This window comes from Phoca vitulina, unplaced genomic scaffold (genome assembly GCF_004348235.1).
Source record: "Phoca vitulina isolate PV1807 unplaced genomic scaffold, GSC_HSeal_1.0 scaffold24, whole genome shotgun sequence".
In the NCBI taxonomy this organism is placed as follows: Eukaryota; Metazoa; Chordata; class Mammalia; order Carnivora; family Phocidae; genus Phoca; species Phoca vitulina.
The window spans coordinates 8,072,455-8,095,640 of record NW_022589727.1 but is presented as its reverse complement, the minus strand read 5'-3'; the positions used below and the strand labels follow the sequence as shown (position 1 = coordinate 8,095,640).

At 40.0% G+C, this 23,186-nt stretch overlaps 1 protein-coding gene across 3 annotated transcripts in view; it reads left to right on the top strand.

Annotated features, from left to right (window-relative positions):
• GALNT1 (polypeptide N-acetylgalactosaminyltransferase 1) overlaps positions 1–23,186 on the top strand; it is an 83,345-nt gene that overhangs the window by 40,011 nt on the left and 20,148 nt on the right. For all 3 annotated transcript variants that reach the window (XM_032421149.1, XM_032421150.1, XM_032421151.1), the window contains 2 exons: positions 12,004–12,170; positions 17,764–17,971. In XM_032421149.1, coding sequence (XP_032277040.1) covers positions 12,004–12,170; positions 17,764–17,971 — 375 coding nt within the window. The remainder of the gene's footprint in view (positions 1–12,003; positions 12,171–17,763; positions 17,972–23,186) is intronic.

The following is a 23,186-nucleotide window of genomic DNA, read 5'->3' as shown; positions in this document are numbered from 1 at the left end:
GAGACTGAGCCACCCAGGTGCCCCCGGAGAAGCTGTTTTGAATGAAAGCTTATTAGAGAAAAGCAAGAGTTCAGGGTGATGATGGTTTCTCATTCGCTGAGGTGCAGGCAGGTACTCAGTTTCTTGTAGAAGATGCATGTACATCTTTTCCTGTTGGGACCTGTAGTTAGTGATTCTTTCCTGTTGACCCTTCTTCTGTTGGGGTCTGTAATTGACATTCTTTTTTTTTTTTTTTTTTAAAGATTTTATTTATTTATTTGAGAGAGAGAGAGAGAATGAGAGACAGAGAGCATGAGAGGGAGGAGGGTCGGAGGGAGAAGCAGACTCCCTGTCAAGCAGGGAGCCCGATGCGGGACTCGATCCCGGGACTCCAGGATCATGACCTGAGCCGAAGGCAGTCGCTTAACCAACTGAGCCACCCAGGCGCCCCTGTAATTGACATTCTTGTAACTGAAGTTGGGTGGTATGGCTCTCCCTTCCTGGCCTCCCCTCCTGGCCTCCTGACCGTTTTCATGAGGTTTCTCTCCATTAATTTTCACACAGGTCAGGAGCTTTAGTTAGCCCAATAGCAATTCAGATTTGGGTAATTCACAATAACTGGAAGGCCTGGGTGTTCACAGCATTATCTTATAGTTTTAGAACATTTTCATTAAGTATATAATTATGTAGTTATTCTCATTTCTCATATTTTTATTGCTTTTCCCCTTTTTCTTTAAATAATCTTGCTAGTGATTTGCAGTTTTTAATTTTCAAAAAAGAAGTAGCTTTTCTTGTATCTGATTTTTTTTTGTTTATTTTCTCTGTAATTATCTCTTCTTCTGTTTTGTGTTTAATCTGTTCCCTCCCTTCTTTAGTTAAATGCTTAACCTATTATTTAAAAATATTTTTGTTTTCTAATAGTCATTAAAGACTCTATGAACACCTCAGTGCAGCCTATTGTTTTATGTATTTTCATCCTTATTTATTCCTAAGTAGTTGGTAATTTCCATTTGATTTCTGCTTAACTCAGGATGACCTAGAAATACATTAAATATTTCTAGGTACATTTCTTTTTGCCTTTTAATTTACTCATTTTTATTAGTGATTTCTAGATTAATTTCATCATGGTCAGAGAACATGACCTGTATATGAACATGATCTATTTCAAATGTGTTGAAACCTGCTTCTTGACCTAGAAAGTGTTCAGTTCTTAATGTTTCCTCTGCAGTTGAAAATAACTGTTTGGTTGCCTGTTACTTCTGGATTTTTTTCTGTTTCATAGTACATGCTGTATTAGATTCTGATTAATTTGTATTTTATAAAAACCTCCCATATGATTATGGACTTGACAGTTTCTCAATTCATTCTTTTATTTTTCAAGGCTGCATCATTGGATGTATCTACAGTAATTGACAGTATATTCTTGTTTTTAAACCCAGTATTCACTGTATCTGTATTAATTTTTTTACCCTGGTTTTGACATCGCTATACTACTTTTAGTATGTTTAACATTTTCCTGGTGTATCTGTTATTTTTTTCTATTTCTTTCAGCCATCTGTATGATTTTATTTTATGTGTATCTCTACTAAATGGCTGGATTTATATTTTCATTTCACTCTAATCAGTTTTTAATAGGTGAGTTTGATGCATCTACATTTATTGTGACTATTGTTAAATTTGGACTTCTTTTAGGTTGAACCATATGAAATTGATATTCAACCATTTTTGACCTGTGAAAATGAGTTTCATAAAGTTCAACCTAATCTTGTTTTGTTTACCATCCTTTTTATTTTTTCCTCATTTCCTGCTTTGCTAATTGATACAGTTTCATTTGATAAAATTTTTAGTATTCATGTTTTTCTGTCTCTTGGTTTGGAAGCTGCACATTTTATTCTTTAGTAGTAAGACCTGAGTATATTGTAATTGTCAACATGTGGACTTATCTTTATCTACATGTTCAGTGCACATAGTGTACTTTTGATCAGGGCATTCATATTCTTCAATTCTAGGACATTTCTGGCTATAATCTCAAATATTGCTGTGTTACCATTCCCTCAACCTGTTCTTCTGGAATTACTCATATGCATAGACTAGAGGTTCTCAATCTATATTTTTTCCCCTTTGTCCCTTTTTGAATTATATATAATGAATTTCTCATTAATATCTCAATAGCGGAAAGTCCAGGTCTCACTCTGCCATTTACTGGCTTTGTGGCTTTGGAAGAGGTAGTGACCTTTCTATACTTCAGGATCCTTATCTGTATAGTAAGAAAAATAACAAGGGCTGTTGTGAGGATTTGTAGTGCTTCGAATACTTCCTGGCACCTAGGATATAGAGAAGACCTGTGTTCAGGAAGTAAGCTCTAGGTCCCAGTGCAAGTCTCATGAAAAGCCAACTACAAGCATGCTTTTCCATCGCCACTCTAATTTACTAATCACTGTCTGGCTTCTGAAGTGTATTTACAATGAAATGTGCAATGAGAAACATCAGATGTATATTTAACTATCTCTGCAATAAGATAGACAAAGCTGGCCAGCAGGTACTTTTCAGACCATTTCACAGAGGTGAAAGAATAAGTAGTGTGGACAGCCCCTAGAGTGCAGCTTTTTTACCCCCTTTTTTGAATCCAGAAAAGCCCTGCTTGATCTAAGTCATGGGCTTATCTGGTAGTGTAGCTGGCGGTGTCCAGACCATCCTGTGCCCGCCAGGAACCTTTACTGTCTTCTAGGATCTCCAAGGACACATTTCCTGCAGGAAACTGGGGGAAAGAATAACACTGTTCAAGTGTCAAGAAGAGTAAAAAACAAAGAATAACTTTTGTAATGTGTGATCTTAGGGAAGGAGCTTTGAGGCAAATTCCAAGTCATCTAATGTGGCAATTCTATCCTATATAATTAGCCTCAGATATTTAAAAAGTAATAATAATACCAATTAGTGAGTGCTTAGTATGTACCAGGCACTACACACACTATCATTTTTAAGCAGTTGAGTAAAGTAGTAGTATGCCCCGTTGACAGATGGGGAAACTCAGACTTTAAATGATTTGTGCAAAGTGCAGTTAAGTGATCCAAGTGAAATCTATCATTGACAAAACTTGTAATCTTAATCACTGTGCTCTGCCATCACTTGTGTGGTGGATCTTCATCGATCTTATCTGAATGACAGTACACAGAGGAGAAATTATGTAACATTGCCAGACGTTGCTAGACAGGTGGCCAGCCGTCTTAAGAAATATTGACTTGTCATTGGTAAGTGGTCACTAAGAGGCTAACTTTAGTGGATGACAAATACTTTAAAAATCATAGCTGAAAGGGACCTAGAGAAGAGAATTGGCTTATATATGCATACTCACCTTGACTTAGCAAAAAGCTGCTTCCTTTCCCAAGGCCAGTTTCCTTATCTGTAAAACTGGGAGAGCAGCGCCTCTGTCTTTCGGTTGTTGTGAGGATAAAGTGAGGTAATGCGTAAAAACTCTTAATGCTATTTCAGGCCCTAAGAGGGCTAAAATAAGTACAATGAGACTTTAACAGTTGCAAAATAATATAAATAGTAATTATCACAGGACTTCTGTTGTTCTACATTCCTGAATTGTTAGGTGTTTGTGTGGATTGATTCTCTGGTAAGCCCGGTCTTGCTGAGATGATCACTATCCTAAGCAAATTTAATAATCTATTTCCCAAAACACTGCTGAATCACTCAGGCACTCAGACTAACTCAGTCCACATAGTGAATTTCATGCATTAGAGTTAATTCAGTAATTCTTTCACTCACTTATAACAAGAGTGCTTGTTATGTAGGCCATCTTTTAATTACTGCTGTACATGGAGACATAGATGAAACTACTTGTGTTTTCACTCATTGTGTAAAAACCAGGGATTTTTCAGTCAACTCCAGCTCCACTCCAGTATATAACTCACTCCACTAAAAGCATCAGTCCACTGTGGTAGTGATGGTACAGTTTCAAAAACCTGCCCATCTCCCTTCATCCTTTCTCAGTCTGTGCTCTCTGCCAAACAAAGGAGTAAACCAGGGAAGAGAAAGGCCCGGGATCTGAAAGACAGGAGATTCAGTGTGCAGGACAGCTAATAGAATCCCCCTGGGGATGGCAGAGGGAGAGCCCTGGACCCCAGTGGTGCGGGCACAGAGGCAACCCACACAGAAAACTTCAGGAGGTGTTGCTTTAAGAAGATTTCATTCATATTATAGCCCGTGCTTCTGAACATCTTAAGAGACTATTTAAACGAATTGTAGAGAGTTTGGGTTTGAATTAGTGACAAATACATAGAAAATGAAGAAAAGGGGCAAAAATAACCTAGGGTAAAGTGGAAGGCAATGTGGAGAAAAGGAAAAGTATTCACAATATACAAATCACCTATAAATAGCATTTTACATAGTCCTTATACAAACATTAAATAACAATGAACCACATTTCTAATATAACTACGTTGGGAGACTGAGGGAGTAGCAAGTATATGTGTTAGAATGGGGATAGGAGGGAAATAAATCCTTATTCTACAGTAAGTTAATATGTAATATTTAGAATTATGGAGGTAAATATTAAGAGAAAGAGGTCAAAGAATTGCATATGGTTTCCTTTATAGGAAGGGAGAGTAATGGTAGAGAGGGGAGAGAACAGCTTTTTAAAACAAGCTTTGCACTGTTGTTTATTCTTTATGTTTTCATTTTTCTTGTAGATTCCTAATTGCTAGGTCTTACGGTAACTTTGTTTTTAACCAAGAAATTGCCAAACCCTTTCCCAAAGTGGCTGCACTATGAACATTCCCACCAGCGAAATGTACGAGCGGTCCAGTTTCTCCACAACCTCACCAACGTTTCTTTGTGCCTGTCTTTATTCTTAGAGCCATTCTACTGCATGTGAAGTAGTATCTCATTGTGATCTTAATTTGCATTACCTATGACTAACGATATTGGGGATGTTTTCATGTACTTATTGGCCATTCTTATATTTTCAATGAAGTTTCTCTGGATTTTTTGCCCATGTTTTATCAGATTGTCTTCCTATTGCAGAGTTATAAGAGTTAAATATATGTTCTAGATACAGATCCTTTATCAGATAAATAATTTCTAAATATTTTCTCCCAGTTTGTGGCTTGTCTTTTCATTTCCTTAGTGGTACCTTTTGAAGCGCAAACATTTTTAATTTTGATGAAGTCAAATGTATTAGTTTGTATTATGATTTTAGTAGCGTATCATGCTTAATAGGACAAGACTAAAAGTTTTCCCCTAAGGTCAGAAGCAAGGAAAAGATGTCTGCTCACCACTTGTATTCAACATTGTACTTGAAGGCAGTCCAGAACTCAGAAGTATGTACCGGGAGCAGGAGAGCCCCCAAGAGAAACCCACTCTTTCTATTCTGAGGGATGAGAATGGGCTCTCTTAAGGGTTAGTGGAGGAAACCCCCCCCCCATTTCTGTCTCTTCTTTTTCCCCTTCTCTGCTACCCCATCCCTAGGCAGTATTGCCACGGCAGCACAGCCCTGGGAGTGGTGCCGGGCAGGCAGCTGACACTGCTGCTCGGCCTAGAGCACAGACACGGGCACAAGCAGTGTACAGCGGACTGAGAGAACTAGAGCCTCCACTCTCTAGCTGTGTTGGAACATCAGCGTAAAAGAGGCCCGTTCTCCCCCAGTAGGTGTATAGATTTAATGCAGTTCCATTCAAAATCTCAGCAACAGATTTAAAAATATATTTGGAAAGGCAAAGGAAATAGCAAAAGTAATTTTTTACAAGAAGAATAAAGTTAGACGAAATAACAGTACCCAATTTAAAGATGTACTGTCATGCTACAGTACTCAAGACAGTGTGCTTTTGGCAAAGAGACGGACACACAGACCAGTGGAACAGAAGAGAGAGTTTAGAAATAGACCCACGTGGATATGGCTACTTGGTTTTTGACAAAGCGTAAAAGCCATTCAGTAAAGATTATCTTTTCAACAAATGGTGTTGGTACAATTAGACCTCCATATGCAAAAATATGAATCTCAACCTTAATCTCGGGTATTTTTTGAAAATTAACTCAAATTGGATCATAAATCTAAACTCTAAAAGTTTATAACTGTAGGGAAAATATTCAGGACTGGTTTTAGGCAGACAGTATTTAGACATGACACCAAAAGCATCATTTCATAAAATAAAAAATTGGTAAGTTGAACTTCAAATTTTAAAACTTTCACTCTGATAGAAACACTGTTAAGAGAATGAAATGATGAGTTACAGGCTGGAAGAAAATATTTGCAAACCATACCTCCAAAAAACGACTTGTATCAAAAATATATGAAGGGGGCGCCTGGGTGGTTCAGTCGTTAAGCGTCTGCCTTCAGCTCAGGTCATGATCCCAGGGTCCTGAGATCGAGCCCCGCGTCAGGCTCCCTGCTCCGTGGGAAGCCTGCTTCTCCCTCCCCCACTCCCCCTGCTTGTGTTCCCTCTCTCGCTGTGTCTCTCTCTGTCAAATAAATAAAAATAAAATCTTTAAAATATATATATATATATATGAAGAACTCTCAAACATAACCCAATTAAGAAGAACAAAAGCAATAAAATGTTGTCAAATGACTTGACACTTACCCAAGATACTATATGGATGGCAAATGAGCACATGAAAAGACATTAGCCATTGAGGAAATGCCAGTTAAAACCACAACGAGGTACCACTCTATGCCTCTTTAAATGGCTGCAAAAAAATATAGTATCAAGTGCTGATGAAGATCCGGGGCATTTGGAACTCTCATACATTTCTGGTAGGTATGCAAAATGATAGTCTCTGAAAAACAATTTGGCAGCTTAAAAATTACACTTACAAACTTATACTTACCATATAACCCAGCAGCCCATCCCTGGATATTTACTCTAAAGAAATGAAAACATGTTCACATAAAAATCAGTACCTGAATGTGTATAGCAACTCTCTTCATAATAGCCCCAAACTGGAAACAGCTGGTGAATGAAAAACACTGATAGATCAGAATGGATTTCTGATTTACTCTTCATAAAAAATAACAAACTTTTGATACATAGGACATCAATGAATCTCAAAGACATGCTGAGTGATAGAAATCAGTCTCCAAGATTACATGCTATATAATTACATTTATAGGATATTTGTGAAAAGACAAAACTATAGTAATGGAGAACAGATATTGGTTGCTGGGGTTACATGTAGGGGAGGGTGAGACTATAAAAGGATAACAAAAGGGATTCTTTGGAGGTGGAATGGTTCTGTTTCCTGAAAGTGGTGGTGGTTTTATGAAGGTATGCATTTGTTAGAACTCAGAGAACTTATTACCCCCTTCAAAAAAATGACGCTGTTGGTAGGCATGTGGAACAACTGAAACTATGACACACTGCAGGTGAGAGTGGAAATTACTACATCCTCTTTGGAAAACCATTTCTTGGTATCTACTAAAGCTGAGCCTATATATACCCTATTGCCCAATAATACAAAAATGCATACATGTAGTCACCAAAAGACATATACATGAGTGGTTTTCACAGCATTGTTTATAAGTAGCCTAGACTGGAAAGTATCCTAATGTCCATAAATATTCGAACAGAAAAGAAACTATGATGTAGGCATGTGTGTATGTGTGTGTGTGTGTGTGTGTGTATATATATATACACACACACACACATACACATATATCTTCCTTTAAAGGAATACTATGCAGCAGTAAAAATAAACTTGCCCATACAACATGGATGATACTCAAGCAATGTTGAAGGAAAGAATTGAGACACAAAAGAATATGTTCTATATCAGTAGTTCTTAAAGTGTGGTCCTGGGACTTTTGGAGGTCCTTCAGATCCTTTCAGGGAGCCTGCAAGGTCAAAAAGTTTTCATAATGATACCAAGACATTTATTTGCCCCTTTTGCTCTTATTCTTCAACTAGCGCACCATGGAGTTTGAGAAGCTGTATGGATCAGGGTCTAGCAGGGAAACAGAAATCACACAATAATTTGAACAGAAAAAGCTTAATATAATTATTAACTATAATGGGGTTAACTGTAAGGAGATACAGTCATATAGTATATCCTAGGGTTGAGAGTACAAAGGAATGAAAAACGTTGAAAGGGAGCCTGCTTCCTAATGCTGGAGTTCAGACCTCATTGGAGAAGTTGTGATTGCTGCTCACCGGATGGTGGTTGCCCTTGGCGGGACCTGGCACACAGTACCCTCCAGAGTGAGGGCTGGTAGGCAGGCCTAATAAGCAGGAAATATACTTGAAATGCATTTGGGCAGGAAATCAGAGCCAGAACTGGCAAATAGGAACCACCCTTCTGCGGTGCAGAAAGCCAAAACCGGGAAGCCAGCTGCTGAGGGACCTGGGAGACTTAGAATCTGCCTGAGAGTGTGGGTGCTGCTGAAACTCAGTGGGGTAATGCATCTGGGTGTCCACCACACACTCTGCTGGCAGCACCAAAGTAGGAAGGAGAAGAAAAGTGGAAGCGTGCTGGAACCAGGAAGGGAAGTTCCTACTTCCCACAGTGCCCCTCCAACACCCTCTGTGTGCGTGCCTGACAAAGCTTATGTATGCTTCTTGCCAGCCGCGAGAAGAAATGCTTACAGGAGCCGGTTCCATCACCACAGAGCAGGCAGTGGAGGGTGTATTTGGAGCTAAGACGCAATAAATCCATGATGGGCACACTCTGTGATAGTGATGGATCAGCTCTCTAAGAGCATAATATGTGTTTGTAGATTCTTAGGTTTTAAAATTTTCTGTTTTAGGGTGCCTGGGTGGTTCAGTTGGTTGGGCGACTGCCTTCGGCTCAGGTCATGATCCTGGAGTCCCAGGATTGAGTCCCACATTGGGCTCCCTGCTCAGCGGGGAGCCTGCTTCTCCCTCTGACCCTTCCCCCTCTCATGTGTGCGCTCTCTCTCTCTCATTCACTCTCTCTCAAATAAATAAATAGGGCGCCTGGGTGGCTCAGTTGGTTAAGCGACTGCCTTCGGCTCAGGTCATGATCCCAGAGTCCTGGGATTGAGTCCCACATCAGGCTTCCAGCTCAGCGGGGAGCCTGCTTCTCCCTCTGACCCTCTCCCCTCTCATGCTGTTTCTCTCTCTCTCTCAAATAAATAAAAAAAAAAAAATCAAATAAATAAATAATCTTAAAAAATTTTTTTAAAAATGAAATAAAATTTTCTGTTTTAAAACATTTATAATGTAAATACCAACAGCTATACTCTATATAAAAGCACTTTGGGGTCATCAGTTTTTAAACACATGAAGGGGTTATGAGTCACAAAGTTTGAGAGCAATATACTGCTCTATATTATTCCCTTTAAATAAAGTTCAAAAAAAATAAAAAAGGGCAGAACTCATCTGTAATGCTAAAGGTCCAGCATACTGGTTACTTTGGGAGGGGGCACAAAAGAAACCTCTGGGGTGTAAGTCACAGTCTCTTTCTTCATCTGGGTGCTGACTACTTGATGCATTCATTTGGTGGAAATTCATTCAGTTGCATACTTAACGATCTGTCCGCTTTTTTGTATGTGTATTATAATTTCAGTAAAAAGTTAAGCCTCTTCTTTTCCCTCTTTCCCCAACCCACACCCTGTTGTTAAACCTGCATGTAACTTTTTCTTAAAGTAGCACAACCCTACACTGGCTAATTTTCATTTCTCAGGATGAAAGACTCAGTTGGGACAGGGTGGAAAAAAGCTGCTTGGTAACACAGCTGTTAACATGGCCTTCCTGCTAACCCTCAGCTCTGTGTCGCCCACCCCCAGAAGGATCCCCCACTTCCACCTCCGTGGGGACAGGTGGTCCCTCCATGGGAGTAGCTTAACTAGAAGGTTCTCCTTGAGTGCCTTATGTATTTCCCAGGTTGGGGTGGGGTTTACCTGTTCTGAGATCAGTTATGTTGACTTTTTCATACTTTCTCTATATTTCCTATGTTATTTTGAGAGAATATTTATGAATTTGCTGTGTTCTCTGAATGATTAAATTTAACTCTTTGATTTAGGAAATTATTTCCTTTTTGTCTGGATCCTAATATGCGCTTTGCTTTGTGATTCTTCCATCCTCCTGTGAATGACTCCCATTTTAGTCTCTATTTCTAGTGTTCTTACTGTCTTTATGGTCTTCTTTTCCATATAGTTTCGGAATTGAATTCTTTCCTGTACCTTCCAAGAAATAAATCTGGCTTATTACTTTTCTTCTACAGAATCTGTTCTCAGAATTTTCTCTTCTTCCTGTCCACTTGCTAGCCGTGCACATGGCTACCAATACTGTTTTTTCTGAACCCCTTTACCCATATACAGGCCCATTCCTGATTTGACAGTCCTGTGCCAGTAGTCTGTGAGTCAGGCATTCAGGATGAAAACATGAAACCTATGATGTACCTGAAGCATAGTACTGAGTATAAATGTATAATCTAGCCACTGTTTATAACACAACAGTTTTGATGGGAAGCTGTTCTCAGAAGTATTACTTGGAATGCTAAGGGCACATTATCCTTCCCAGAGCCTAAGCACCTGGTCTTCTGGGCCTCACCTCTGCGGCCCAGACTTGGAGGAAGGGAGCTGTAGACAGGGCGGCAGGCTGTGTGGTGGCCTCCTGTTGGGGCTTGGAGTGAACCCAGGGTGAGGGGCATGGACTGGGGTGTGGAAAGGAGGCTGTGGGCCAGTGAATAGGAGTGGGGTTGTTAGTAGTCGGAGCTGCAGAGCACACTGGGAAGGGGCCTGGGGATGGTCAAGACGATGGTAGGGGCTGAAGAGGGATATAATGAAGGACAGTGGAAGCTATTTGTTTCTCCTTTCCTCCTTGGAGAGAGGTGGGACTGGTGTTGATGGGCCCACAGTGAACTCTCCTTCACCTTCTGTTTCTCCTCCTTTCAGCCCCTGTCCCTTGTCATGTCTTTTCCCTCCCATTTCCCTTTTCTTCCAGCTGCCAGCCAGCAGCCCTAGGGCGGCACTCCGTAGCTAGGTCGTCATGGCCGCTTCTGAAGAGGGGTTCGTTGGCATTTTTCTTGTTTTTTTTCCCTTCTTTCCTGTCTTCACTCCCACTGGCAGGTATAGCACATGACATTGGAGAGACCACAAGGTTTGAGGAGCTTGTGAGAGCTGGAAATAAGGTGGAAAGAGAGGGCTGGAGCCAACGGTTGCAGTTAGAAGATACCTACGAAAGAATTTCATGTACCTGTTTTAGGAGGCATGTTCTGAACCGCATCCCCTGATGTCTGGTTGCTTACCCCGTTACTGTCCTCAGCTCTGTGGTAGTTCATCCACTAACGAGACTGGAGGAAGAGAGACCATGTTGCCTCACAAAGCGCTGGAAACATACAACTAATACATTGATTTTGTGTGCATATATTTTGGGTGTGTTTGGTCTTTTTGATGGTTGCATTTCAGATGTAGTTTTTACTACACAAGATGCATGTTGGTATTTCACTGGAGGAAGCAGCATCAAGCTTTTGTTCAACAGAGCATGGACTGTGGAGTCCCCAGCCAGGCTCTGCCACTCCCTCGTGTGTCTGTCCTCAGCTTCTCTGTGAAATGTGGCTCCAGGTACCTCACAGAATTATTAGGAAGCTTCTGTGCCTAATACAAAATAGATACTCAGTAAATATTAGTTCTCTTCTTTTGCGGAAGGTATTTTTTTTTGTTTATTAAACTGCATAGACTTTTAGTGGTTCTGATTTTTTTTGTCCAATTGGATTCTTGAAACACATTCAGTTTCAGATTGATGATGTAGTCTTAGTATATTGTCCATTAAAGTGAATCAACAGAAAACATTGATCAGGAAGAGGTGCCTAATTTTAAGAATACAGTTGACATCTTTAAGATAATTTAAATGTAAACGTGTCTAAATCTAAACATACAACTTTAAATAGGTACTATTTATTAAACCTGCAACATTAACCAAAACTTCAGTAAATGAACAGTTACCAAGAGTTCCACCAGTAGAGCCAACTGTTTTTGTTGTTCTCTTGCCCCTTCTACTCCAGATGCATCGACTTTGCTGTGCTAACAGCCACTTCTGATAAAGGCATTTGCTTTGTCTCCAGGTGTAAGACAAAGGTGTATCCAGATAGTCTCCCTACAACAAGTGTGGTGATTGTTTTCCACAACGAGGCTTGGAGCACACTTCTGCGAACCGTCCACAGTGTCGTTAGCCGCTCACCAAGACACGTGCTACAAGAAATTGTCCTGGTAGATGACGCCAGTGAAAGAGGTGAGCTGTAAGCTGCGCTCACTGCCGGTCCTGTGCGGCGGCCCTTATCACTAGCAGTTATGGAACGTCGGCATTACTTTTGACCCAGTGATTTTATACAGACTTCTAGCGTATCCTGAAAATATTGGTGGCATTTGGACTCATTCACATATGCAAAAAATTTACGCCCTTGTGCAACTTAAAATATTACCTTAATTAGCATTTGTGTCACCGCTTAATCTTGTTTTAAAAAGAAATAATGCTATATAATATAAACATTTATGCAGAACAGTGAAAAAAACCCACATGATTTTGTTGGAATCTTCCTTGTGGGAAGCTGCAGCCGTGAGCTAATGGAGAGAGACTGGATCCTCCTTAGAGCCAGGATGGAGAAACTGAGTCCATATGCAGTGCCAAGTACCTCTGACAGGAAAATGGAGCCTTAGCTGGGCGAGCCTTCCTTCTCCAGATTCTTCTTAGGTTTTCCCATTTTCTCCATTCCTAGGTTCAGGAATGATCTGTAGCTAGTTACGTAAAGGGATGAGGGAGGAACTTAGGAGAGAGTGGTAGGTAATATGACTCCAACCTCATAATAAATTTCTACAATGACTCTTACTCTTCTAGGAATCTCAGAATTTTTCACAAGCTTAGAATCTCTCTGACTATCTCATGAAACACTCTTCTGGGAAAGTTATATTAATTAAAAGTACCTTTAGCTAACATTATTTATTCTGAATCCTTCATGGAGATTTTACACCACGGGGTAATGGAGAAAAGGCTCTGTCAGGTCCCATCTGTAGAGAGACCTGTTAAACTCAGACATACCTCGCATTTTGCAGGCTTTTTTTTTTCACAGCGCTGGTGAGGATCATTGGTGTCGTTCCCCCAATATTCCTCTGCTCCCATGAGAGAAATTTGGAAGAATTACAGAAAATGGCTCTTCCTTCCTTCCTTGACCAGCCTTAGACTTCCTGACCATCATTTCAAGCTCTTTTGCTACTTCAGCTTTCTTGCCTAATCTCTCCCTGCATTTACTAAGATGGTTTAAGTATTTTACCTTCTCCTTCCATGACTATATTAAGTAGTAAATTTAATCACAGTTAATCACTTCGTGTCTTAATTATGGGGAGTAATTTCACATTAATAATAGTTTAAGTCTCACCACTGTGCCAGATTGTAGAAGTACAAACAAAAAATAATATAGCTTACCTCCTTAATGTGATTAAGATGACCATTTATAAACACACAAAGCATTTAAATAATAGTATATAATGTAATTAATGTCAAAATGAGTGAGCTGTTAGAAGTTAAGAATAGCACACTAAAAGAGTTACTGTTGACAATAGAAGTGTAAACCCTCATGTGGATAATTGTTTGCTAGGAGTTAATTAATCCCTCTTTAAGAAAATTAGCTTAAGTTCATAATTAGAAATATATACAAACATTGAGTCTGCAAGTGACTAGTGTTTGTTCTATTTATATGTTGATATTTGCTAAATTAAATATTACTTAAGGAGAGCTGTCTTTCCTCAAATGAAATGAATTATTTTTCCATTTCCTCCTTTGTGTTCTCTGATATTCTGTTGTGTGCCTGGGAGGGCTGTGTGTAAGAGCACGTTTTTGTAGGACATCACCTAATCAAAGACACATGTGCCCACAGCTCTAACGTGACAAAGTCACATATACCAATTATATTTTCCCTTCCTCATGTGGGCCCTTCTTAATCACTCTGCCTGTACAAATCTATAAGAGAAACGTGGGCAGAGGTCTATTTCACGGCTCCACTTGCGGCTCTCGGTCACTAAGCAGGGCCCTGGAGTCCTACCCCAGAGCCCCCGGTCAGGAGTCTGGTTCTCCTTCATCTTCCTGCCTGGAAAGCCTCAGGTGTGTGGTTCACGATTTCAGATAGTTGGGAACCACTAGGTATTGTGTTGTTGTGGTTATAACTGTAGTACTTCTAACCAGACTGAGAATTCTCTAGTGTAATTTTCTTTGGCTCTGTTTGGCTGGTCACTCTTGGGCCCCGGAACCCAGAGCAAGCTCTGTTTTTATGTAACTCTTTAAGTTTGCCTTTCTTACTCGTGAGACACAAGCAAGGCACCCTCACTTCTCACCGAGGCTACTGAAACAGACTACTGGTCTGGTCTCCCTGCCCTGGTCTCCTCACCCTCCCCCTCTGTTTCCCACACTGCATGCACCGGGAGCTTTTAAACACGCCACTCTGATCTTGGCACTTTTGTCTAACCCTGTTCCTCGGAGGCCTGTATAACCCGGCCTCCGCCTGCATCTCTCCTCACATCCCAAACCATCCCCTGCCCACCTCATCCCCACAGTTCACCTCACATGTTTACTCAGAATCAAGATATATTTAGAGAGGCCTTCCTTGAACTCCCGAGACCAGGTCATGTCCCTCTGAACATGTTTTGGAACACTACACTCCATGGCTCTCATCAGAGTTTTAACTGTTTCTCTGTCTGTTTAATGACCATCTCCCCTGCTAGACTGTACACTCCATCAGGGCTGTGTGGTCACCACTCTTTCTTCAGTGCCCACAGCACTTAACTGCATAAACAGTTCAGAATTTAATGAATGAATGAAAGAGTAATCTACCAGTCAGTTAATTCTTGCCTTTACTTCTTGTCTGTGCAGACTTCTAATTCGGTCGCATTAGCATGCCTGGTTTGCTTATGGCCTCAGGCTACCCAATTTCCCAGTTGACTGCTGAATTGTCAGCAGCTCCATTAATTACGTATGAAGTAGGTGCTGTAATTATCCCTGTTTTACTGATGAGGCTTAGCGTAAACCTAGCGCTTGACCTCTTAACTTCTACGTACGTCACGTCTCATAACTTCATTGTTACAGGGTCTAAAGTGAAGACAGTCTGGATGAATCCCTACTTCGTGTCAGAAGTTATGTAATTGTCATCTCAGAAGGTTATCTTAAGACTTAGAACTGATTCAATGGTCCTAATCTGAGATGACTGTTGTTTTTCTCATCTTTGTCACAAAAGGAAGCAGAGATTCTTATTTAGTAGGGATTAGGAGTCAGATTTTTTAGACTCTAAATTACTTGTTCTTTCGACTGCTCTTTAGACTTCTGGCTAAGGTTTCTCAGATGTTGCTGTAAGCAGTGAAATTTTCCCTGACACACTCTCTGGCAGCCTCACATTCCCTGATGGAGAGATGCCTAGTGATCCATTTATAGGCTAATAGCTATAAAGATACTCTGATAAACAAGATTCTCCCTTATTTTTAGATGACATAGTAGCTTCTACCCATAATCACTTAACCCCCCGTGGCTTCATTTTTATAGAATTAGCCCTGGGTCATAATTCTATATCCTCTGTTAGGAAGACACCTATTTCTTAGCCTTATTGCATGAAGGCCACGAAGATGTGGAACAAAGATGCCAAGAAAATTTGTGGAATGGCAACTTTTTTGAGCTGCCAGACCAGAGAATCATGCATTTTTCATTTTATTTATAGACAGGACAGAGTATTTTAACTTTCAAAGACGTGGGACTTGGGAATTAGATTGCTTTGATTCTTAAGAAGACTTTAAGCTGTCTGATATTTTTGGGAAAGCTTATTGGGAGACATCTTGCATATGACACACCCAACCTCAACCGGTCTGAAGCACTAGAATATATCCCACACCCTGTCACGTGGGAGTCCATCAAACTCTGGACGTAAAGTAATTTAAATTTGTGTCAGCTCAGGTGATTCCATGCTCCTGAATTGTTCTCTCTCTAGTTCCCTTCTAGGATTTCTTATTGTGGATGAAAAGATGAGCTTTGAAGTCAGGCAGACCTGGGTTTGAATCTTGGATCCACCCCTTAACAAGCTGTGTCACTTTGATCAGTTCATTTTAGATTCTGAGCCTTGGATTTCTGTGTCTAAAATATGTGTAATGACAGTCTCCTAGCATTGCCGTTGTCAGGATTAAATGATATAGAGTAGGTAAAGAGCCTGGCATTGTGCTAAACAGACAGAAAATGATAGCTACTATGTAAAATCTTGCTCTTCTCCAGGATTGGCATTCCCCTCACCTTTTTATTCAGAATGGAGTTCTATCTCTCTGACCCTGAGATTTGGTTCATAAAATCACAGTGGTGACCCAGTAGGAGTTCTACTCCAGATATTTTACAGATACTGTTTTTAGCCCAAATTAATTAGGAAATACATTAGCAGAACTGGAAACAATCAGTATTCTGGTATGGTGGGGTCCATAGACCTTTCTCTTTCAAATTTTCATATCCTGATTATTTCATTATTAAGTCATTCTGGTCTCACCAGTTCAAGCGGGCAAGAACCATGTCACTCCTATTTGTCTTTCTCTCTGCACTACATAGGAAGCCATTTGGATTCCCATGGTTAGTATTTAAGGAGCCCCTTAATACATAACACCGTGCTCTCTGGGACCTTCCCCTTACGAGAGTTCTATGGGACAGTCTTAGGAGTCCCAGCAGTTGTCAAGTTTTTCCTCCCCTAGAGAGGAGGAAAATCTATCCTGTTGGGACTAGTTGGAAGGACATTTGACCATACCACCCTCAATAGCTTCTCTAGCAGAAATTCCACAAACTAATCTGAGCTGAAAAATTCTTTCTCTTTGCTTTGAGGAAGCTGAGCCTTTCCTGCTTTTTAAAGATTTTTTTTTTTTTTTTTAAGATTTTGTTTATTTATTTGACAGAGAGACACAGTGAGAGAGGGAACACAAGCAGGGGGAGTGGGAGAGGGAGAAGCAGGCTTCCTGCGGAGCAGAGAGCTGTGATGTGGGGCTCGATCCCAGGACCCTGGGATCATGACCTGAGCCAAAGGCAGACACTTAACGACTGAGCCACCCAGGTGCCCCCTTTCCTGGTTTTTAAAATCAGATATGTACTTTGGAGGCAAGACTTCCTTGGCTTAGAGACATAACCTCTATCTGAACACTCCAGGATTTCACGCAACCACTGGTTTCACACAACCACTTCCTCTCCCTTTCCTTTTTCCCCCTTTTCCTTCAGTTGCGCTTCCCTCTTGAGACTTTTGTGACTTAGACCTACTTGTCTGCTAAGGAACTCTCTTTGGTCCAGCATTTACCTTCTGAGCTTGACCTCACTCCCTGCCTCCTGATAGAAGAAATACATGGTCAGAGACTGTGGTAGTCAATAAGACAGTTGGTTTAGGGTTGGATTTTGAAGAAATCCCACAATTGTCTGAATTCTAACAGCTGTTGCATATTCTGTTTCTTCTGTCTATTGAGGTCTGGATTTAATGCTCTTGAACTACTTTCTTTCTACTCCTGATCCTTAAGCATGATTAGAAAAAGAAGTGAGCTGACAGAGTTGCTTAGGGAACCATGGTGACATGTCTGTCTTTGATTGAACCTGAGCCCAAAGGCTTCCTCCTAATTCTTCATGTAATAAGGTAGAGGCAACTCTAGGACATGCTCTCAGGAAATAAAAAGGCTCCCTGTAGTGAAATGGGTTTGTGAGTCAGGGAGCTTCACTAAAAGTGCTCAGTAAATAGGTGGTGAATGAATATTGCACGTCAGAAAAAAAATTGCTTTACATCTGGGAAGCACCAGGTCAGTCTTTTCATGTTATTTTTTGCTTTGTGTTGTGAATTTTTCAGACTTTTTAAAAAGACCACTAGAGAGTTACGTGAAAAAATTAAAAGTACCAGTTCATGTAATTCGAATGGAACAACGTTCTGGATTGATCAGAGCTAGATTAAAAGGAGCTGCTGTGTCTAAAGGCCAAGTGATCACCTTCTTAGATGCTCACTGTGAATGTACAGTGGGATGGCTGGAGCCTCTCTTAGCAAGGATCAAACATGACAGGTAATTTTCTGAAGTCTATAAATTTGTTTTCAGTATGTTTGTTGTAAATTGTGTGATAAGCTGAAAAATTCTGAATATATAAATGCAAAAATAATTTCCTCTGAAGTTTCCTTTAAAATACCCACAAAGAACTCTCTAAACTAAAAGGGAAGACAACCGTGAAGAAATGTTTGTAGTCTTGTTGGTGGCGCTGGATTAGGAAGTATGTTGTTCAGATGTATACCTTATGGTCTGTTTACTAAATGGGAGCAGAACAGAAGACAATGACCTCAGGAAAGGTAGGATAAAACCCTTTATTGTCCCTGCTGTCTAAGGCTAAGACTGGGGCAGGCAAGTCATCTCATCCCTGTCTCTTTCCTTACTGGGACACTAGCCCTCAGCTTGTTGCATGGCAAGAAGAAGGAAGTGGGGAGATACACAGTGCATCTTAAAGTGCTTCATTGTATATGGAAAAGCACTCTAATCTCTGATGATACAGGAAGAGCAGTGGGAGCAATGCATGCATTTTTCAGAGAATTACCTGCTGCTGGTCTCTGGTATAGTTCTTGAGTATCTGGAGAGAAGCTAACGTCCATCTGCTAGACTTAACATTAGTTGAATTTCTTCTTGTCATTGCAGTTTGAACTAGAGGCTGTCTGTGTCAACTTAACATTCAGGTTTAGATTTTAGCAAGGTAAACTTGTGCTAGTCAAGTGAAGCATGGCAAAAGCCACTGCATCTGTTCTGTTTTCTAGCAAATACTGGGACTACATCTCGCCCTTTGAAAGATGAATGAGTAGGGAAAACAAGCATTGGGGCAATGAGAAGGTACAGCAGCTTTAGGAAGGAGAACACTGCCTGAAGAAGGAAGAGAATATCTCTGTAAATTGTTTTCTATGAGTAGTACATGACTGATTTGGGAAATCCTGGCTTGCATAAGACCACTAATAAGCAGGAGTCTGGACCCAGGGAGAGAAAGCAGCAGTGTGAGGAAATGGCAGAAATGAAAGGGGGGATTGACTAAAATGACAACCACAATTTCCAGTTTGGGCTGTATGGTAGATTAGGTGTCCTGAGTAATGTTTCCAACTGAAAGAGCTTAAATGCTGGATAAATTGTATAACACATTTTTAAATGCATCACTGAGCTGGCACTGAAGTCCAAAGTTTTGCAAACGTCAAAACAAAGTGGGACAAGTGAGTGGTTCAAACACTAAAACCAGCTCTCACTTGGAGAGTTTCTGCCAAACTTAGAGGACACAGAGCCTCTCTGCCTTGATAGACAAATGGACGGGAAGATAGGAGACCGGGTCTAGGCCCTGCCTGAGGCTGGAAAATTAATAGCAAACACCTGTGTAAAGCTAGGATCTTGTACCTCTGTGTGAGAATGAGAAATAAATCCTACCACACCAAAGAAAACTTGCCTGTTTCAGCCTTGCAATGGGGTGGTAATAGGGAAACAAATCTCTCCTAAGAATTTGTAAACAATATAGAAAAGGAGGGAAGCCAACTCAGCTCTTTATGAGACTAATATAACTTTGATATCAAAGCCAGAAAAGAAATACATGGAAAATTACCCAAACCCACTCATGAACACTAACACAAAAAATTTCATAATACCAGAAAATGGAGTCCACTGGGAGGAGAAAATAATTATATAATATATATACTTTACATATTGTATATATATATATTTTAAGATGTTATGTATTTATTTGAGAGAGAGGGTGAGAGAGAGCAAGCAAGAGAGCAAACGTGAGCACTAGCGGGGGAAGCAGCAGAAGGAGAGGGAGAAGCAGACTCCCGACTGAGCAGGGGCCCGATGCCCGATGCGGGGCTCGATGCGGGGCTCGATCCCAGGACCCTGGGATCATGACCTGAGCCGAAGGCAGATGCTTAACTGACTGAAGCCACCCAGGTGCCCCAATATATTTTTATTTTTATGTGAAAAATATGTAAAAGAACATATGACTAATTGGTTTAGTTTAATAATACAACACCTGTTCACATAATACATCCTCATTAACATTTCTAAAACTATGATTAAAACCCTATCATTAAAAATCAGTCATCACTTCAATAGATAAAAAACGTGTTCACTTGTGATTAAAATGAACATCCATTTATGATTAAAAGTACTTAATGTTATACGCAAACAATGAATCATGGAACACTACATCAAAAACTAATGATGTAATGTATGGTGATTAACATAACATAATAAAATTTAAAAAAAAAGAAAAAAAATACTTAGTGAACTATTACAGAATGGAAATTTACTAATCTGAATAAGGATGGCTTTTTTAAAAAGACTTAGCTATGGGGCGCCTGGGTGGCTCAGTCGTTAAGCATCTGCCTTCGGCTCAGGTCATGGTCCCAGGGTCCTGGGATCGAGCCCCGCATCAGGCTCCCTGCTCCGCGGGAAGCCTGCTTCTCCCTCTCCCACTCCCCCCTGCTTGTGTTCCCTCTCTCGCTGTGTCTCTGTCAAATAAATAAAATCTTAAAAAAGAAAAATAAAAAAGCCTTAGCTAGCAAACATCATATTAATAGAGAAAGGTTGATTTTTTTTTTTTTTTTTTTTTTGAGAGAGAGAGAAAGTACATGTAGGTGAGAGGGAGAGAGAATCTTAAGCAGGCTCCATGCGCAGAGCCTGATACAGGGCTCGATCTCATAACCCTGAGATCATGACCTGAGCTGAAATCAAGAGTCAAACGCTTAACTGACTAAGCCACCCAGCCCCACCCGGAAATATTTTCTAAAAGATATAGAACATCCTTATGATGCCCTGAATTACTACTGTTAGTATTATTAGAAACCTTAAGTTTTACAGTAATACAAGAAATAAAGGGTATAAGGATTAGAAAGGAAAAAAAGTGCTGTCAATTGCAGAATGAGTTCTTAATGGAAAAAAAGAATCTTACACAAAATAGTAGAGATAATAATTTAGCAGTGTTGCCAGATATAAGATCTTTATAGAAAAACCTTCTCCACACCAGCAAGGAATAGTTAGAAAATATAATTAAAAAGAAAAAAAGAAGTGATCCCATTTATAATAGCAATGGAAATCAAAAGCTATAATTTTAACAAAATATGCATAGGGGCGCCTGGGTGGCTAAGTCGGTTGGGTGTCTGACTTTGGCTCAGGTCATGATCTCAGAGTTTGGGGATCGATTCCCACATCGGGCTCTATGCTCAGTGGGGAGTCTGCTTGTCCCTCTCCCTCTGCCTTCCCACCCCTGTGCTCACAGGCTCTCTCAAATAAATAAATATTTTTAAAAATGTATAAAATAGAACACTTTTGAAATTTACTAGAAGATAATCTAAGGAGAGAGGAGGATAATATTCATGGACAGAAAAGTAAAAATAACAGTTCTCCCCACATTGATCTATAAATTCAGTGCATTTCCAGTTGGAATCTCAACAGAATGTTCTTGGAGAAACTGGCTGATTCTGTTATGTAGAAATGCATATTTTTTTAAAAAAATAGCTAAGATACCCTTGAAGAAGAGTCACGTACAACAGGGCTGGCACTATCAGATACCAAGATTTATTTTGAGGCTATCTTAATTGTGGCAGTGATCTATTGATGCAGGAATTCACAGATAGACTAGTGAAACAATAATGCTAGAAACCATCCCATGTTTATATGGAAACTTGACTTATGACAGAGAAGGCATTGATAATTACAGCAGAGGAAAAAAAGATGGGGCACCTGGGTGGCTCAGTCGTTAAGCGGCTGCCTTCAGCTCAGGTCATGATCCCAGGGTCCTGGGATCGAGCCCCGCATTGGCCTCCCTGCTCGGTGGGAAGCCTGCTTCACCCTCTCCCACTCCCCCTGCTCGTGTTCCCTCTCTTGCTGTGTCTCTCTCTGTCAAATAAATAAATAAAATCTTTAAAAAAAAAAAAAAAAGACAAGACCATCAAGTAGTGCTGGAATAATTAGTTATCTATAAGGAAAATAAATGAAGTTGGACACTTACTGTATATCATACTAAAATCAATTCCATAAGGATTAAAGACTTAAATATGAAAAGCAAAAATATAATTCTTTTTAAGACAGCATCGGAGACTGTCTTTGTGATTTTGGAGTAGGGAAAGATTTCTTAAATAAGACAGGAAAGATGGGGATGGTGCGGCTGTTACATGCTCTAGAATGTGGCTGCCAGGCACTGTAAGTAGTGCACCTTTCCTGGGAAGGAGCTGTAGTCATGTGGACGTTTTTTCAGGTTTATAAAAAATATCACAATACCAATTGAAAAAAAATTTTTTTAAGATTTTATTTATTTATTTGACAGAGAGTTAGCACAAGTAGGCAGAGCGGCAGGGAGAGGGAGAAGCAAGCTCTCTGCTGAGCAAGGAGCCCGATGTGGGACCCGATCCCAGGACCCTGGGATCATGACCTGAGCCAAAGGCAGACACTTAACCGACTGAGCCACCCAGGTGCCCCCCCAATTGAAAAAAATTTTAAATATCTGGGGAAATCAGACAATTTGTATGAACACATACAAACCTGCAGGGAAAATATCCTTTTTTCTTTTTTTTAAAGATTTTATTTATTTATTTGACAGAGAGAGACAAGCGAGAGAGGGAACACAAGCAGGGGGAGTGGAAGAGAGAGAAGCAGGCTTCCCGCTGAGCAGGGAGCCCGATGTGGGGCTGGATCCCAGCACCCTGGGATCATGACCTGAGCTGAAGGCAGATGCTTAAGGACTGAGCCACCCAGGCACCCTGGAAAATATCCTTTCTAATAACTAGAAAAAAATTTTTTAATTGTAAGATACTATTTAACATTATCATATTGGCAAAAAATACAAGAAAATAGCGTCCAAAGTTGGTAGCATTATAATATAGAAGCTGCAGGGAGAAATATATACTTATACATATGTATATGGAAAGTGGTAAAGATTAGTGTTACAGAAAAAGTTCTTTCCATTAATGCAGTAAACCCATTCCTATCTTAAAAGCACAATACTGGTTATGTGAACTTTTCATTTAGTATGTTATTTTATCTTTTATTTTTTTGAATAAAAAGATTTTTTTTTATTATTATGTTCAATTAGCCAGCATACAGCACATCATTAGCTTTTGATGTAGTATTCAACGATTCATTAGTTGCGTATAACACCCAGTGCTCATAGTTTTAGTAGCAAAAAACTGTAAGGAATACAAATATCTAAGAGTTTATTAAGAGAACTATTACCTTAAAATGATTAAATATGTAATCATTTAAAAGTATT